This window comes from Nycticebus coucang, chromosome 11 (assembly GCF_027406575.1).
Source record: "Nycticebus coucang isolate mNycCou1 chromosome 11, mNycCou1.pri, whole genome shotgun sequence".
Lineage (NCBI taxonomy): Eukaryota > Metazoa > Chordata > Mammalia > Primates > Lorisidae > Nycticebus > Nycticebus coucang.
The window spans coordinates 57,212,160-57,230,561 of record NC_069790.1 but is presented as its reverse complement, the minus strand read 5'-3'; the positions used below and the strand labels follow the sequence as shown (position 1 = coordinate 57,230,561).

Genomic DNA, 18,402 nt, shown 5'->3' with positions numbered 1-18,402 from the left:
TCACTCACTGTTTCCTGATTTAGAAAAACTGTTTTATGGCTTAACCACCTCAAAACTTGTCAATCATATATATACCTCGTTGGTGCTAGTTTTTGAGACAAGTCAAAACATTTTCTCCATTTCTATATTCGTTATCTATTGCTCCATAACAAATCATCTCAAAATCGAATATCTTAAAACAACAATCGTTTCTCATCTCCCATAGTTTGAGAGTCAGGAATGGGAGCGCGGCTCACCTGGGGGGTTCCAGCTCAGTTTCTCTCATGCCATCAGAGTCCAGCATGGCCAGGGCAACTCTAAGCTTGACTGGTCTACTGAATCTGCTCCCAGACTCACTCCTGTGGTTGCTGGCAAACTTCTATTTCTCACCAAATGTGTCTCCTCAGAGGCTGCCTGAGTGTCTTCAAGATGTTGCAACTGTCCTTACCCATAATGAGTAATCCAAGAAAGAGAGAAGAAATAGAGGGAAGAATGCTCAAAATAGAAGCTTTAGGAAATTCAGAAGTTACATGCCGTTACTTCCACGGATGCTGTTGGTCTCACAGACCAAACCTGGTACAACGTGGGAAGGGGCTGCACAGCAGCTGAGTACCAGGGAGCAGGGAGCATGGGGCTACCTTGGAAGCAGGATAGTACTATCCCTTACTAGCTGCACTCTACAGTGCAGAAGTGAATAGAGAAGGCAGAGGGGGGATGACCACAGAGAGAGTTATGGTTCATCAGATAAATGCTACTGGCAATCCTAACAGAAGAGACACAAAAGCATGGGCTTTTGTCTTTGTTTTTAATTCCAGGTCAGAATGTCAGGAAGCATCTTAAAGTAGGAACATAAAAGTACTTACATCACTCTAGCAAATCTATGTTAGTCAATTATCTGCTAACCTCTAATGATTTCTCTGTGTATATGAATCCATCTCCAGCTGCGGTCCTGAGGAGGGAATCTGGGCATTGAACAGAGTGGCAGAGAGTAACACCAAGGGAAGTGTGTACACACTGTCTTAATGAGATAAATTGATTTCTTCTCATGCCAAAAAGCATAAAATGCAAAATCAGCATGAAATCTATAAAATCACACTGTGAATTCATGTGATAGGAGCATCTATTTAAAGATTCAAAGTAAAAGCAAATAGCAGAAAAACATTTTAGAAAACAGAATGCCAATATATGCTCAGATAGCCTTTGTAGAAAGGGAGAAATCCAGATAGATTGAACAGACTGTCATGAGAATAACCTAATCAGAAAAGGAGGGTAGGAGAAAAGGTAAATTAAAATTCTCAAAAAACTAAACATAAAATGTCAGAATTCCAATTTAAATGGGAAGAAATGAAGGGTCAAGTTGAAACTGACAAAACAAAATGAATAAAGAGGAGGATGAGCTACATAGCTTTTCCAGAATGCAAAGAAAAAGGAGAGAGCAGTGAATAGACAAGCAAGAAGAGAAATCTCACCTTAGAATTACAGACATGCAGACATGCAATTACATGCATTACAGACATGCAATTACAGACATGCAGAAGGTAGAAAGCCTTCTGAAGTGTGTGGATGGGAAACACTCAAAAATTACTATAATATTAAAAACAGACCCCTCTCCATATGCAGATTTCTTTTTGAGATGTTAAATTGCAAAAGCAATCAAATAATGTCTATGAATTGGAGGGGGATTATATTTCAGCCACTTTTGTCCTTGTTATATGAAGACAAAGGTATTAAAAGTTTTTCAGAAATACATACCTTCAAAATCACCTTCTTGGCCCACTGTGATGGCTCACACCCGTAATCCCAGCATTCTTGAAGGCCAAGGCAGGTAGATTGTTTGAGTTCAGGAGTTTGAGGCCAGCCTGAGCAAGAGTAAGATCCTATCTCTGCCAAAAATTGAAAAATTCCCCAGGCATTGTGGTGGGAATCCTAGTAGCCTGTACTCCCACCTACTTGGGAGGCTGAGCCAAGAAGATCACTTGAACCCAGGAATTTGAGGTTGCTGTGAGCTATGCTGATGCCATGGCACTCTAGCCTGGTGCAACAGAGTGAGACCCTATCTAAAAACAAACAAACAAAAAAACGTAAAATCACCTTCTTGGAAAAAAAATGTATGAAAGACATTTCAACCTCCTGAAAGTGAGGTCGGTAAAGATCATAATAGTGTCAGAATTGGTTCCTCTTCCTGGAACCTATCACATCATAAAGTTGGGATAAGGTAAGAGTTGCTTTTGTTTTTGTTTATTTACAACTTCAAGCAGACAGAGACAAGTACAGTCCTGTTCAGGAAGTCAAAATTGATAGACAGAAAGGCCCTAGACCAGTATCTTGTAGCTATTTTGCTCAAAGGACCCATTTTTCCCATCCTCTTCTGAACTCACAGGACACAAAGACTATCTTCCACCTCCACCTCAGGATTCCTTCAAAAACACAGCACCTTGGAAATCTGTGATTGTGAACTGGAACCGAAGGTCACAGCTAAAAGGCAAAACTCTGAGATGGAGAATAAAGACTTTAGAGCAGTTGAGAGCAGGAGGAAAGGAGCTTCCGAAAAGAGAAGTTTTCTTTAGTGAATTCAGAGAGGGAGCCACAATTCATCTCCCAAGATCAAAAATGTTGAGCGAGATGCTCCTGAAACCCACGTGGAGTTGCAGGTCCTGGAAGTCCTAGTCAGGTACGGTGATGAAAACCCAGATTCAGGGCTTTTTATCTGCATGGGTCCTGTGAATAGGACTGTTGCGGGAAGTGGTAGAATCTTCTTGGGGGAAGGGGAAGGGGGAGCCAAGGTGTAATCAGGAACACCTGTAGAAGCATTCCTCATAAATTTCTCAGAACCCTTAGAAGAAGGATTTGAATCTCCTAGGCCTTCATATTGTACTGTGATTTATTTTTCTCACTCTAAACATACACTTTCATATCTAATTTTGAATTTGTAAGTTGTCCTCTTTATCTAAAGGTGGTCTTAAAAATTCTATAAGCTTCAGATCTGTCACGTGGAAGCACCATTTAGGAAGCCCTGGAAAATCTGCAACTGAAGTAGAGCGTTTCCCGTACATTTCGCTGGTGTCACATAAAAGACCGGTTATGTAAGTACTGCCTGCTCCACAACTCTCAACATTTCGGTCGCGTTACATTCCATGTTGCACAGATATTCAAACGGATACATTTTCATTATAAGTCATATCTTTTAACATTATATTGTGTTCTTTGTCTCATTTAAATCCAGGTCGAATCTTTGATTCTAACCGTGTTTCCCCCTAAGAACACAATCTATTTTCCTTGTAGATGCCTTTACTTCTCTTTTTATTTTTAATTTTAAAGCAAGTAACTTTATATCGTCTCTTGTGTATGGTATAGAAGTAGGTTTTCTTTGTGATTTGATCTTTTGTTTTCCAGGTGATTTAATTCAAGTTACTTTCATTACTGTCATAGCTATGCTTGAATCCTTTCATATTTTGTGGCATTATTTTTTAATTTATAGACTTTAGTTTCTGACAGATACTACAGCACAGGGAGTTTTAACTATCTCTTCTTCCCCTATTATTTGTATTAACATCTTCCATTAGTGTGGTATATTTGTTGTAATTGATAAGCCAATATGGATAAATTATTAAAATTCATAGTTTTCATTAGGGTTCACTATTTATGTTTTACTATCCTATAGGTTTTTATAAATACATATTTTCATGTATGCACCATTACAATATCATACAGAATAGTGTAACTGAACTAAAAATTCACTGAGCTCCCCATATTCATTCCTCCCCCCCTCCTCTCAAATCCCTGGGAACCATAACACTTAATCTTAAAGTTAGATTATTGATTATTAGTTATGAGAAATGACATTTACACACAAAAGTTGAATTCAGAAAATAGCTTTTTACTACATTTTATTGTAAATAGCAATATTGTTAAAGAAGTGGTAAGAGGCTTTGCTTGTTCACTTAAAATTGTAGACTGTATCTGAGACACATTTGTTTTTAGCATGTTGTCATTAAACATGCCATCTACTTCCAGTGAACTCAAGAAATAAAAAAGGACTAAGAATATATTAATAAAATGAAAAATAATATCTGGGGAACTCTATGTGAAAAGAATTTGTATTTTCCAAGTAAAGATAAAGTTATACTTAAAAAAAAAAAACCTTTAAAACACAATGCAAAAAAAACATGATGCAGATTATCAGTTCGTCATTAAAATTATAATGCTATGGGGCTGGGCGTCCATGCTCAGTGGTTAGGGTGCTGGCCTCATGCTCCAGGGCTGCTAAACAAACAAACAATTATAGTGCTCTGATTCAATTGAAAAATTCCCAGCAAAAGGTGGTTAAGAATAGAGGGTGGGCCTTTTGGTATCAAACAGGGAAAGAGCCACCTAAGCAAAGGATGTAAGATTAGCATCCATTTTCATCTCAGAGGGGACCAGCAGCCTCTACTGCAAAAGTCTAGCCTAGGACAGTTTAAATTCGTGTCTTTGCTGAAGAATCTATTAACATCAAATACTAGGTAAGAGGCAGTTACAGATGTATACATGGGTGAAAGAGTTTAGGTTCTAAAGCTAATTATATTTTATGCCAAAATATAATTTGTGTTCTATATGCATTAACAGATATAGACATAAAAATCAGGTTTGCTTCAGAAAGAAAAAAATTCTGTATACACATTATCTAGATTTTACAGTTGCTAATCTGTCATCTTTTTATGAAATACTTTATTTTTTCAGCTTAATACGAGGATACAGACGTTTATTAAACAATTCTCTTGGCTTTTCTGTACATTTGAATTTCTCATAATGCAAAATTCAAATAAAGCAGTTTTCTAACATAAAAAAAAGAAAAGAGAAAATGATCCCCAGTCTTTAAAACTTTAAAGATGATTTTAATTTTGACCTAGTGGGCATGTGCTGTGCATCCATAGTAACTTCTCCATCTAACCTCCAAAGACTATACAGGTTCATCAGGAAACCTAATAAAACCACTCATAACTGAAATCTAGAGGAAAATTAAGAAAAATAAAAATCACAAAACTCAATTTGCATGTAACTGAGGAAATGATATGAAAATTATGTAGAAATAAAAACAGAGGAAGAGAAAATGCAATTGGGTTCTGGTGTTGGGGAAACACAGGTAATGGTACTCCAAGGAAAAGAGAGTCTTAACCTTAGCTCAGGTCTGAGGGACGGTGGAACAAAGCAATAGCTACTGAGGAGTTGCGAGTGGAGTGAGGTCTGGAAGTTGCAGGACCAGAGGTGACCATCCCAGGAAGCCACTGCTTAGGGTGGTGGTCCTTCAGGGTTTTCCAAATATGGGCTCATGTCGTCTGCAAACAGGAAAATTTCTACTTCTTCCTTATGATTTGGCTGTCTTTTATTTTTTTCTTGTCTGATTGTTCTTGCTAGTACTTCCAGCAAGTTGAATAGAACTAGTGAGTAGAATAGTTATTATTCTTATTATTACGTTAGCTGTGGGCTTTTCGTAATGACCTTCATTATATTGAGATAATTGCGTTCTATACCTATCTTGTTGAGAGTTTGTATGATGAAAGACTGTTGAACTTTGTCAACTTTTTTTTCTGTATCTATTGAGATGATCGTTTAGTTTTTATCTTCCTATTGATGTAATATATCAGATTGATTTATGCAGGCAAATATAAATATATACTTAAAAAGAACATTTTGCTATAAAAAGGTTGGTAAATCTATTGCCATCTTACTCTAAAAGTCAAAAGACAAAAGTATTAAAGCAACTATAGCTTAATTATGTTAGTGAATACATAACATAAATAGTTGTAAATTATAACATCAATAACATACAATGTGGGGGAGAAGAGAAGCTAAAAGCAGAGTGTTCTTGCATGCAAGGGAAGTTAAATTATTAAAATAGCCTGTTAAGACTGTAAGACATTTTATGTAAGTCCTTTGGTAGTCAGAAAGAAAAAAAAAATAAACCTGTAAAAGTTGTACAAAGAAAAAGAGAAAGCAATTAAAACTAGACGATAAAAGAAAATGTTTATAATAGCATAAGAAATACTTAGGAATAAATTTAACCAAGGAAGTGAGATATACGATGAAAAGTATAAAACACTGTAAGAGAAATTGAAGTAGACAAAAATAAATGGAAAAATACTTCTATTTCTACTACCCATAGTGATAAACAGATTGGATGTAATTCCTATATTAAAATTCCAATGGCATTTTTCACAGAAATAGAAGAAATCTTTAAAAAATTCATATGGAAGTACAAAAGGTCTCAAACAGCCAAATAATCTTGAGAAAGAACAACAAAGCTGGAAGCATCACATTTTCGGATTTCAAATTATACTATAAAGCAATTACAATCAATACAGTATTGGCATACTTGGGCCAGCAGAACAGAATAGAGTTCAGAATTAAACCAAGTATATGTAGTCAGCTAATTTTCAACAAGGTCACCCAGAAGAAGAATGGATTCAGGAAAAATGAATATCTATCAATGAATGGAGTTAGGAAAACTGGATATCCAAATGCAAAAGAATAAAACTGGATCTTTATACGATACACAAAAGTCAACTCAAAAGGGATTAAAGACCTAAATGTAAGGCCTTAAACTGTAAAAATCCTGTAAGAAAACATGCAAAAAAAATCCTCTGGTACTGGCCTTGCCTATAATTAATTTGATATCATACCAAAAGCTCAGGCAACAGAGACAAAAATAAACAGGTAGGAGTAGTCAAACTAAAGAGTTTCTGCACAACAAATGAAGCAATCAATAAAATGAAAAGGCAGCCTATGGATTGGAAGAAAATATTTGTGAATCATGTACCTGACAGGTATTAATAGCCAAAGCACATAAGGAACTCACAATAATAAACAAACAAACAATAACAACAACAACAACAAAACCCTGTATAAAGATTGTCCAAAGAAGACACATAGAGACAGACAGCAAATGTATGAAAAGATGCTCAACGTCACTAATTCTTGGGGGGTTGCACATCAAAACCACAGTGAGCTCTCACCTCACACCTGTTAAGATGTCTGTTAGCCAGAAGTCAGGAGACAGCAGTGATGGGAAGGTGTAAAGGGAAGGGAACCCTGCGACACTGTTGAGGGGAAGGTAGAGTCATACAGTCCTTAAGGAATATGGCATAATGTGCAGGCTCCTCAAAAAACTGAAAATAGTACTGATTCTACCACAGGACTCCGCAATCCCTCTTCTCAATATACCGAAAGGAAATGAAATCAGTAACTCAAACAGATATCCACCCTCCCATGTTCACTGAAACATTATTCACAATAGCCAAGATATGGAAACAACCAAAGTCGTGCTCGCTTCAGCAGCACATATACTAAAATCGGAAACAACCAAAGTGTCCATTGCTGTCAAAATAGATTTTTAAAACATTGTGGTAATACCTACAATAATAAAATATTATTCAGTCCCAGAAAAGGAGGTGCTGCCACCTATGACAACATGGAATGACCTAAAACATCATACCACGTGAAATATGCCAAACACAGGAAGAAACAGACTACGTGATCTCACTTATGTGTGGAATGAGAACAAAAAGTTGAATACACAGAAAACTTGAGAACCAAGTTCAACCAAGTTCCCCTTTTAGAAAGGGGAACAGAAAAGGGGAGAAAATGGGAAGATGTAGGTCGAGGGTACAAACTTACAGTTATGTAGCATGTAGTTATGTAGTATGTTTGATTGCTAAACGTAAGTTTAGCAATCAAACAGACAGTAGGACTGTAGTTAATAATACTATAGTTGAAAATTTGCTAAGACAGTAGATTTTATAAGTAAGTAAATAAAGACTTGGCTCTTTATTTATTAGCAAATTTTTCTTCCACGACTTTTACAGTTTAAGGCCTTACATTACAGGCATGGTGGTTCATGCCTGTAATCCTAGCAATTGAGGAGACGGAGGCAGGAGGATTGCTTGAGAACCAAGTTCAAGACCATCCTGGCTGACATAGCAAGACTCCATATCTTCAAAAGGAAAAAATAAAAAAGAAAAGGGACACAGAACTGGGAACTAGAAGCTATATAGAATGGTAGATATGTTAAATTACTTACGTGTAGTAGACATTCCACTGCAGAAATGTATATCAAAACTTCATGTTATACACTTTGCATTTACCTTAGTAATAATCTTAGAAACACCAATTAAATCAATGATTAAAACATAAAATACTGTATTATGACAGGTTATTTATTTTTCTATTAACCTCCAATGTGTTGGGTCTTTCTATAATTCTTCACTGGGGATAAATGGATGTAACACAATTTGTCAGTATATACTTATTCATGTCTCTCTTTACTAAGTTATTTCTGACTCAGGAAAACAGAAATGTGATTATTAATCAGTCGGTGAAATTTTGGATTGTTTTTATTTTTATTTTTTGTGTTTTAAGTTTTATTTTATGTATAAAAAAACAGTTAATAGAACATTTTACAGTGAACAAAATAGTGTATTAATTTTACATGAAAAACTTAGCTACCCTAACAACAAAACTTCTAGGAAAATAATTAAACACTATTAGAGGAACCATAAAGTTGAACTAGGTTTAGCCAAGACCTTAGGATGATTAAGCCTGCTTGAGGTAGGACAAGGAATACTTTACCAACAAGCACTAGATTAGACTTGCCAAATTTGGGTGGAGGAAAGGATATTCTTAAAAAACAAAAACAAAAAAACTTACATTAAAACAATAAGACTTGAAAATGATGTTTCTGGAAGTGTAATGTCTGGAGTCATTTTTTTATAATAAGCATCTTTGAACGCCAACTCAAACCCACTAAATAAAGCTCTTGGGCACAAGGCCTAAGTGCCAGATGTGTACCTGGCTCCACAGATGGTCCTCATGCACAAAATTTGAGAAGCACCTTGCAGAAAAATAAAGCAGTGTGACAGGCTTTGGAAACTGCAGATAATTCAGTGCAACTGGATTGTAGGCTATAGGAAACAAGAGCTGCCTCTGGGGAGCAATGTTATGGTTCACTTATAAGAAGTCTTACATGACACATTGGGGGCTTGGCAGTAACGTGAAGATTCCACAGAAAACCACTGAAAGGTTTTACGCAAAAGAGTAACCTGATCATAATTTTTTTCCAGAATGATTACCCTGTACTGGTGTGAATGATTTGATATAGAGCAGACATAGACAGGAAGGAAAACTGGTTTTTTTTTTATTCTTCTGGCATAAGATAAAGAAGATTAGAATAGATTTAAATAGGTACACTTGGTAACTAATTGAATATGTGGACAAAGGGAGAAGCGACAACTTTGTATGATTTTAATTACTACATGACTTGCTTTCTCATCTTTATTTAAGTTCACAACTCTATCCAGACAAAAGATATTTTAAAGCTACAGCTCTGTGCTTTTCCACTTTTCCTTATGTCTATCACAGGACCTTTATTTTATTACAAACATGAAGCTTACAAAGACAAGTTCCTAGGCCAGGCACAATGGCTGGTATCTGTAATCCAGGCACTCTGGAAGGCTGAAGCAGGAGGATTGCTTGAGTTCAAGACCAGACTGAGCAAGAGAAAATAATGCCTCTCTACTAAAAATAGAAAAATTAGCTGGGCATGCACCTGTAGTTACCACTACTTGGGATACTGAGGCAAGAGGATCCCTTAAGCCAAGGTGTTTGAGTTCACTGTGACTCCAGGGCACTGGAGGTAACAGAATGGGAATCGATCTCAAAAAAAAAAAAAAAAAAAAGACAAATTCTAGGCACTGTAATGGAGTGTAGCAAGTCATAAGAGGGCTGATGGGGAAAGATTAATAGACGTCTTTCTCATGTTGACATTTTTAGGTCCACTCCCTCAGGATAGTCTAGAAATCTATCTCTGGATGAACCATGGCTGGAATTTCTGCAACCACTGTTGCAATATAGGGACAGACACTCTAAAGAATATTCTCTTACTGGATTAGATTGTTAAGTAAAGATCTACAGGACTGTTGGTGTCGAGAGTGTGCATACTCGGGGGCACTATGACCTGGGCCATCTGGAAGGCTTCGCTTCAGTGTCCACAGTTGACCATTGTGACAATCTGTGTGTACAGAGAAGGCACGAGTGGTAGTCTAGAGCAAATTTCTTAAATAAAAGTTTGTCTTATTAAAAGCTATCTAATTCGTATTTTGTCTCCTTTTTTTGGTCACAGAATGAGACATTCCTTTTAATTAGGCTGTCTGGTGAAACCGCAGTTGTGACTTGCATTCACACTGACTGCGGTAAGAAGGAATCTCCATTCGACTGCAGAATGTCCTATGCCACTTAATTTTTTTATTAAACAAAAAGGGCAGAGTTTGGGGAGGGGGCATTAGAACAATGCATCAAAAAGATCTACGTTCTACCCACATTGAACAAAGTGGTACAATCATAGGCTGAGCTGAGCCTATGACCTCCTAAAGGCTTTGGCTTCAGTGGGGGATAAAAATAGCAAATACCCAATCCAGCTTCCCTTTTCAGATTTGAGGAGCCCCCAGACCCACCAACAGCTCTGCATTACTCACCCTGCAACCCAAGAACACACCCAATATCTTTCTGCTACTATTATTTTCAAAAACCACGGAAAACAGTCATCAATACAGGCCTTAGTCAACGCAAAACCTTTTAGTGGCAAGTTGCTTTTTGGATGAACCATAGTTGGAATTTCTACAACCACTAATGCAATATAGGGACAGACACTCTAAAGAATATGAGGTGAGTCTTGTGTGGGTGTGCGTGTGCGCGCGCACACGTACAAAGCACTACCTCTTTCCACCCTGCCCTTTAGAAAAAAAAAAAATTATTGACTTGTTTGGAGAAACCAGGTATTTGTCCTGTAGAGTATCCAGCATCATGGATTTTCAGTACACTTCTCTTGGTTTCTTATAACTTGGTCCTGTATTCTCAACGTCTCCCTATAATCTGCCAATATGATAGTAAGTTCTAGAGCAGTATTTTTCAATCTTTTTTAAATCTCATGATACCCTTGAACCCATAGTTAAACTTCTGCAGTACACTTAACTAGGTTGATTAAAAAAAAAAAGAGTAAAAAAACAAATATACTTACTGTGCTTTGAACTTCTTTTGAAAATAATTTAATTAGTAATCTTTAAAAATGTTCATGGTACATCTAAGATCCCGCCATGGTAGACCAGTTAAAAATCACTGATCTAGAGGCTTGACTAACTTCAGATTCATGTTTTTCTCTCTAATAATACTTCAAGGGGGTGGGGTGGCTTATTATTGCATCATATCAGGAAGCAAATAATGTCTACAGCCAAACTTTCATGGGTATTAAAATTATTTGTGGATTTCGAGCCATTAGCTTGATTCCCCAGGATGATGTTCCCCCAAAACTTTTTGTGCAATAGCATCAGGATCTACTGATGACTAGATTCATACTTTCATTAGGAGCACTTTCTAACATTTTAATACATTTCATGAAGTAGGTGGAATTCTATAAGTAGCTTTCATATACCTTTCCCCTATGATACAGTTTTTAAAGAATAAATTGAAAAAAAGGATAAATGCTTCAGTCTTTCAGTTACTTTATCAGATTTCCAAGTAGTGAAATAATGTCCCAGAAACTTCCAACAGATACAGAGGAGAGGTGTGTGTGGGCATGCGCGCATGTCATTATGAACTCATATTTTTACGTATTTTACATTGTGGTCATTATTTCTTTTGCTGTCCATGCTGTCTCATTTTTGCTCAGTCTGAGCTCCTTCATGATGCTCTCCCATTTTTGTGACATGACTCAGTGGTCTTTGATAGCTTCTTTGACTTCTAGAATAGGATGGCTCTGGTTCACCTTATATATTTCCTGCCTCTGAGCTGATTCAGAGATTTCTCCTAAGGGCCCTGATTCATTTTACTGAAAAATTAGTACTGAAAGGCCACAGTCTGGCTGGGAAGTATATTTGTTGCCAATGAGTTGTCATTGCTTTGAGAAATTCTTAAAGGAAAAGTGGGAAATACCTTTTCTCTATTTTTGATAGGGAAATCAGTTCTGGTTTATACTAATATTTCTAATTCTAATTTAAAAGTTTTTAAAAATTTCATTTTATTTTTTACTTAATTTCTTTAATTTTATATTTGTATCTCAGTTTCTGTTAACACTGAAAACCCTGATTTCTAAGGAAAAGTAAATATTTATGTTTTCTTATACAACATATGATATTGTATACATAATCGGTTTAAAATAACAACACAGATATTACTAACACTAATAAGACTACTAAATGAATTTTCAGATTTTTTTCAGAATTGTTTGACCCTTATACTATATTCCCCAAAAGATATGGCCGAAATACTAATTTCGGAAGTCACTGAAAATAATTATGTGTCTTTCATTTACACAAAGATATATACCACTATTTGATATTCAATTGGGTTCATTGTTTTGGCTTGTTTTTGTTGCTTAAAGGAAGTGCTAATTCTTTTTTATTTAATCCTGGTAAATATAAATGTGGTCCAAGATCAAAAACTATATAGTAAGTACATTCACATAAATTTTGTCTCCATACCTGTCTACTAATCTGTCCCCTCCCTTCCACTACAGGTAACCATTTCTTTGATATGGATTATATCCTCTGTGATGTTTATGTGCCTGTGTGTTTATTCATAGGCCCTAATTTTCAAATGGATTCTGGGGTCAGATGATATCCCTATATAGATATTCTGCTTATTCATAATCCATAATATCTTCAGCCAGTCCCCTATTGAGCATCTGATTTGTTGCTAATTTTCAGTATCTGTCAATGTCCTCACACATATATGCCTATTTGTAAAAATAAAGTTTTCATTAAATGAGGGATTGCTCAAGCAAAAGGCAAATACATTAGCGATTTTGCTAACTAAGGAGCACACTTTTAAACATGTTAAACTTGCCAAGAAAATGTAAGAATTTTGAAGTCTTTTTATTACAGAAAAAAAAACTATTTTGCTGCAATGATCATGTTTAATCAAGAATAATTTATTGAGGGAGTTTAAATTATGCATGCATGGCTTCCAGCATAATATAAATAAACACTTTAAAGAGTACAAAAGCTTTAACAACTTTAGTGGTCTCCAATTCATTATGTCTTAGGAAATAATGTAACAAAAGAAAAATTTTTTAAAACCATTTATCAATATGGATACATAAACACATGTGAGTGAAACAGGTAGAGAAAAATAAAGAGATAGAAAGAGATGTCCCACAACCCCCAGAAGAGAACATTTCTGATTTTAATAAAATGACTGGCTTTTAATTTCTTTAAAAAGTTACCTTTTAAATAAATCTCTTTATTCATTCATCACACTGAAATAAAAATAAAAATAAAAATAAAAATTGGAGTGCTATTAATAGTGTCTACATCACAGTCCTTAGAATATTTTTGAAAGTGTTGGATAATCTGCAACTTTGCCTTTGGGGAACTAAAATATAATCCAACATTTAAATGCAAAATAAAATAATACTTGCTAGTCTTTCTTATGCTCAGATACATTAAAAGCGTATGAGTATGTTGTCTTAGGTTATTTCAGGTACAGTCTTCTTCTAAAATCAGGAAGAGCAACCCCAAGATCTGGGTGAGTCATATTTACTTTCATATTTTTGCTTTTATTTTTTCTGAACTATAAGAATTCAATCTCATGAACAGTTGACTAGTAAATTAAAAATGATAGATTCACATTTGAATAGCAGCTAGTTATATCTAAGAAGTACACAAAAAGTGACTTGTATTAATAAAAACTGGCGAATAGATCACTGATTTATTTCCTCATGCTACCATATTATTCTTCACATATACCCATAAAAGCAAATGAGCATTCACAAGCTGACATACAAAGATTGCTTAAAATTGCTTCTTCCGAACTTTCAGGATTCTATTGGCAAAGGGAAGCTTTGGCGTCTTCTTATTCTTTTCCTTCTTCAAGGCTAAAATCAGCAAAATAACAATCAAAATGATGTCTCCGGTTTTAGGCTCACAATAAATCATCATTTCCAATATGCTTACGAGCTCACGTCATCTTATATTTTAATAATTGTCAGCTAAACTCATTATATACTCAATGACATTCTACTTCTAAAATACAAAGATAAAGGTAATGTCTGCTATAGCTAGCCAGGATAAGCATTTTGACCAAACTGATTAGCATTAAAGGTGCTATTTCCATAGACATAGTCTAGAAATGGCAATTTGCTATTAGTAAAATAGATACATAAAAATATAATTTTGCTCATGAATTATTTATAAAGTGTGTGTAAAAAATGAATTAAAAAAACTCACTACCTTTTGCACAAACATGCTTGCAATCCTTCTTGTGAACAAAGTTATTGTCGTTCCCTCCACAGCCAGTGTAAATGAAGGCCTCACAGGCTTTGTGCCTTGGATTGAAATAGTAGCGAGTCACATTAGCAGAGCACATTCCCTCATCTTTTGGGTCATAGCAAAATGATGGACCTTTAGAAAAAAGCAAATAAAATTAGAAATGCTATAATACCAGCATTGATAAATTGTTATGATTACTGAAGAAACTAAGGAAAATCTAATTCCATAGAAGCCTTGTTCTGAATCCAAAATATCGTATTGTACCATTTTAAAGAGTGTGCCTCAAACTGAAGGTAAGCTTATGTGCCATATTTTGGTAATTCTAAATTTTTATAAACGGGATAGAATTTATTCTGAAGCTATGTTTTCTTGTGTCCTTTAAATGTGAAAAGAAACTAAACCTGAAATACAGATATATCCAGGCAAAAGGGCATTAGGTTTCAAGGAATAATATATGACATGCTTTGGTAAACTTTCTTGTGTTGGTAATTTTATTTTCAACGTTTAAATCAGCTTTTTTCATTATTAATAAAGAATATATATGTGTGTATACACACACATTTTATAAATATAAATAAAATTACATTTTTAATAAAAATATAGTTTCCAGGTAACTATTGGAACATTTACATCTACACAAACAACTTCGAAAACACAAGCACCAACTATCTCCCCTTTAATTCAAGGTTTTATACAAAGTCTGCTGAAACAAGTTTTTGTTGTTTGTTGAATCTTACAAACTGCGCATCTCTGGTGTGTCTGGGGAAATGTCTATATTGTCTTTTTCCAGAAAGATCAAATAGTGTGCAGGTAAACTACCATTTCAAGGATGCAGATGGTAAAGGGATAGATACCAAATGGAAAGGTGAGAAACAAAATTTAGAGATCTCTTTGTTCTGTACTTGGCAATTACCAAAAGAATACAGAAATCTAACCAAACACTTCAGAAACAATTCAAGTGTCACATCTTAATTCTTTATATAGTTCCTTGTCTCATATGTCTGTCTGATTCTGTGCAAACCTGAGGTCATCACTTTCATTAAAGGATGCTCTAATTTTTATGCGTAAATGAGAAATAGTTCTAAAGAAACTGCAGAAGAGACAGCAAATACTTAAATTACGGCTTTGTAACTTTCCTGCTAACTTAGCAAGCCATGAACTTTGCTTTGTTTGCATTCTTACAATTAGAAATGGAGAAATACTACTCCTTCCTAGAGCAACAGTGTGAAGATTTCATATTATATGTGAACTCGTGAACTCACAAGAATGGAAACCATGTTCATTTCACATCAAATTAAGGTTTTTTTTTTTTTTTTTACCTGAAAGGCTGGATAAAGAAATGAAATCAAAATACTATATTTACTTTTCTTTGGTGCACAGTAGTTCATACAAGTGGCCTCATCTGAAAACCGGTTCTCATTTTGGTGACATCCACCAACTGAGAATTTTTCACATGTCATGGAACTTAGATTGAAGAAATACTCTTCCATGGATTCCCCACACTGGTCCTCATTGACTTCCAACCGGCAAATTTTGGGAACTTCTACGAAAAGAAGGATGAGAAAACAGTGTTAGTCAAAAGTTGCCTTCTACATATTACTTCCAAAACGTCCTTGTATTTTTAGAACAAGCAGAGGGGAAAGTCATCATTGTTTTGAGGTCTGGAATAGTAAATCCTTCCACAGCTGGCCCACTAAAATGGTAATTTAGCTTTCTTTTGGTTTTTAAACAGTGTATCCAGACCTGACTCAGCTGGGATGTATCTTTCAAGTTTGGTGGAAAGACTGTTCTCTGATTCTACGTATGAAATTAATCAAAGCTTATTCACATTTCCCTCTGGCTTTCTTCCTTGACTGGCAAAGTTCTGTGTTCTGTTACAGGTCTTAAAGACAGAACAAAAACTTTAAAGTAAAACAGAACACAGTGTTGTGAATCTCCACCGTATTTCTAAACCTGAGACACGTTTGGAGATCAGGGGACAAAAGTAAAGTTACATAATTAACTAAATCACCCTTTAATAATAAAATACACTAAAAGTATTTCATATTGATACTTGACAGAAGAAAACGAAGTCTTCAAGCTATAGGTCCGGGACGAATGATAAATACAGAGAAATACGTATGTTGCACTTAATAACTCTCCCTTGCATTTATTATACTTTTTGGCGAAGCAACGTAAGTTCCCACGCACTCACACAGGCGCTAAATTATTAAGATCAGTGTCAGTCAGGAGAGAGGAAATGTGTTAATGGTTGTGATCTTCTGATCACTCGAGAGAAACTGAAAACCTTGGGCCATGCTTAATACTTGAGAAAATTCAGGCTGAAAGTTCAGAAAGCCAGATCTGGAGAACCAGCTGCGTTACCACCCGCCTTCCGAGCAAGAAGCGGCTCGCCCGCGAGCACTCACTGTCGATCCTCCAGCAGGCTTCGTCGCAGGCCTCCCAGGTTTCGAAATTGTTGGCGTTGCCGTCGCAGCCCCCGTACATGAACTGGCGGCAGCTCTGCGTGTACCTGTCGTAGTAGTAACTGGGGATTTGGGCCCGGCAGGGCCCTTCGTCCAGGGGCAAGAGGCAGACCTCTGCGTTATTTCCTACAGGACGGGCAGAAGGAGAGAGAAAGCTGGGGAAAGAGTTCAGACACATCTTGGAGGGGCAGGTATGCCCGCAGTTCGGCACCCGACGCTCCCTCGCTGAGGGGCCCCTGCAGGCAGTGAAAGTGCAAACTCGGGCCCGAGTCCCCTGTCCCGCGGCTCAGCAGGGCGCGCGCCGGGAGCCTGGGGAAATCTGAGCGGAGCCAATGGGTGCAAGGAGCCGGTGGCCTGGCCCGGGAGTAGCCTGGCGGCAAGACTGGCTCCCGGACCTGCCGGGTACCTGTGAGCGCCCGAGCGCCGTCGCCCAGCGCAGCTACGATCAGGAGCAGCTGCAGGAGCCCCAGCCCCAGGGGCTGAGCAGGGTCCATGGTGCCGGGAGCAGCGGCCCGCGAGGCCAGGCGTCCTGAGGATGAGCTGGGCGGTGGGACGGCGCGCGGTGTCCTGCCTCGGGGCGGCCTGGGCGCTGGCGCGCGGCGTGCGGGCTTTAAGTGGGGTGCGCGTCCCGCCGACCCCGGCCGGGGCGGAGCCTGCAGGGGGCAGTGATTCACGGCTGAGGCTGCGACCCCGCCGCCCCCGCGCTGCAGGCTGTGCCGCGGCAGAGGAATTCCCCACCAAGTTGAAAAGTTGAACTTGCTTTCCAAACTTTCTCCTGCGGCCGGGCGGGGGTGCCCAGCGAGAGCGTGACAGTCAGTGATGGGAAATCGGCGAGCCGAAGGGAAGTGAGCGGCAAGAGTGAGCAAGGAAGAAACCCGACTGCGCGGCTCAGACGCAAGGAGCGCGCCTATTCCCAGGGCCCGGAGAAAGTATGACAGTCGTGGGGGGACTGGAGCCAGCTTCACTGCCACAGACCCTTTAAATCGGATGTGTCAGTCGAGTTCTAATGTACATTTAACAAAAGGTTCATACCGTATCTTAAGTGCAGAGTGTAATGAACTTTGACAACTGGGTAACCCCCACTGCAATCAGGAATTAGAACATTTCCGACTCAATCTCTCATCCTCAGACCGGGGCAGCCCCTCTTCTCGTTTCTCTCACTCCAGATTCCTTTCACCTGTTCTTCACTTTCCCATACGTGGAATCACAGGGGATGCTCTGTAGAGTACTTCTTTCTCAAAGCTACTGTTTTTGAGATACGTCTGTGTTGTCGCGTGTGTCAGTAGTTTGCTCCTTCTAATCCCCGAGTAATATTCTAACCTGAATACGACAAGAAGGGCCTATTCCCGGACACTTGTGTTTTTTCTAGTTTGGGGTTGTTATGAATAAAGCTGCTTCGTGTGGACGCGCAATTTTTATTACTCTGGATAAGACACTTAGAAATATTAGAAACTGCCAAACAATTTTCCAAAGTGATTGCACTATTGTACACCCCCACCAGGCATGCATGAGGGTCCTACCCATGTATGTATGAAGTCCAGGGAGGGGGCTTTCGGGGCTGCGAGACTTTGACCAGATGGGCCCCTTCCCACACATTTCCTAACTCAGTACAGCTATTAAAGTCCATTGTTCCTTTGACATATTAGCCTGTGACCTACTTTTTT

The 18,402-nt window shown here is 37.6% G+C and overlaps 1 protein-coding gene across 1 annotated transcript; it reads right to left on the bottom strand.

Annotated features, from left to right (window-relative positions):
* Positions 1-12,913: 12,913 nt before the first annotated feature.
* TFPI2 (tissue factor pathway inhibitor 2) lies at positions 12,914-17,383 on the bottom strand. Its single transcript, XM_053553935.1, has 5 exons — positions 17,145-17,383; positions 16,682-16,864; positions 15,637-15,816; positions 14,235-14,405; positions 12,914-13,879 (listed from the first exon to the last, which is right to left on the bottom strand). Exons 1-5 carry the CDS (start codon positions 17,230-17,232, stop codon positions 13,797-13,799), a joined length of 705 nt encoding a protein of 234 aa, XP_053409910.1. The 5' UTR covers positions 17,233-17,383; the 3' UTR covers positions 12,914-13,796.
* Between the last annotated feature and the right edge of the window lie 1,019 nt (positions 17,384-18,402).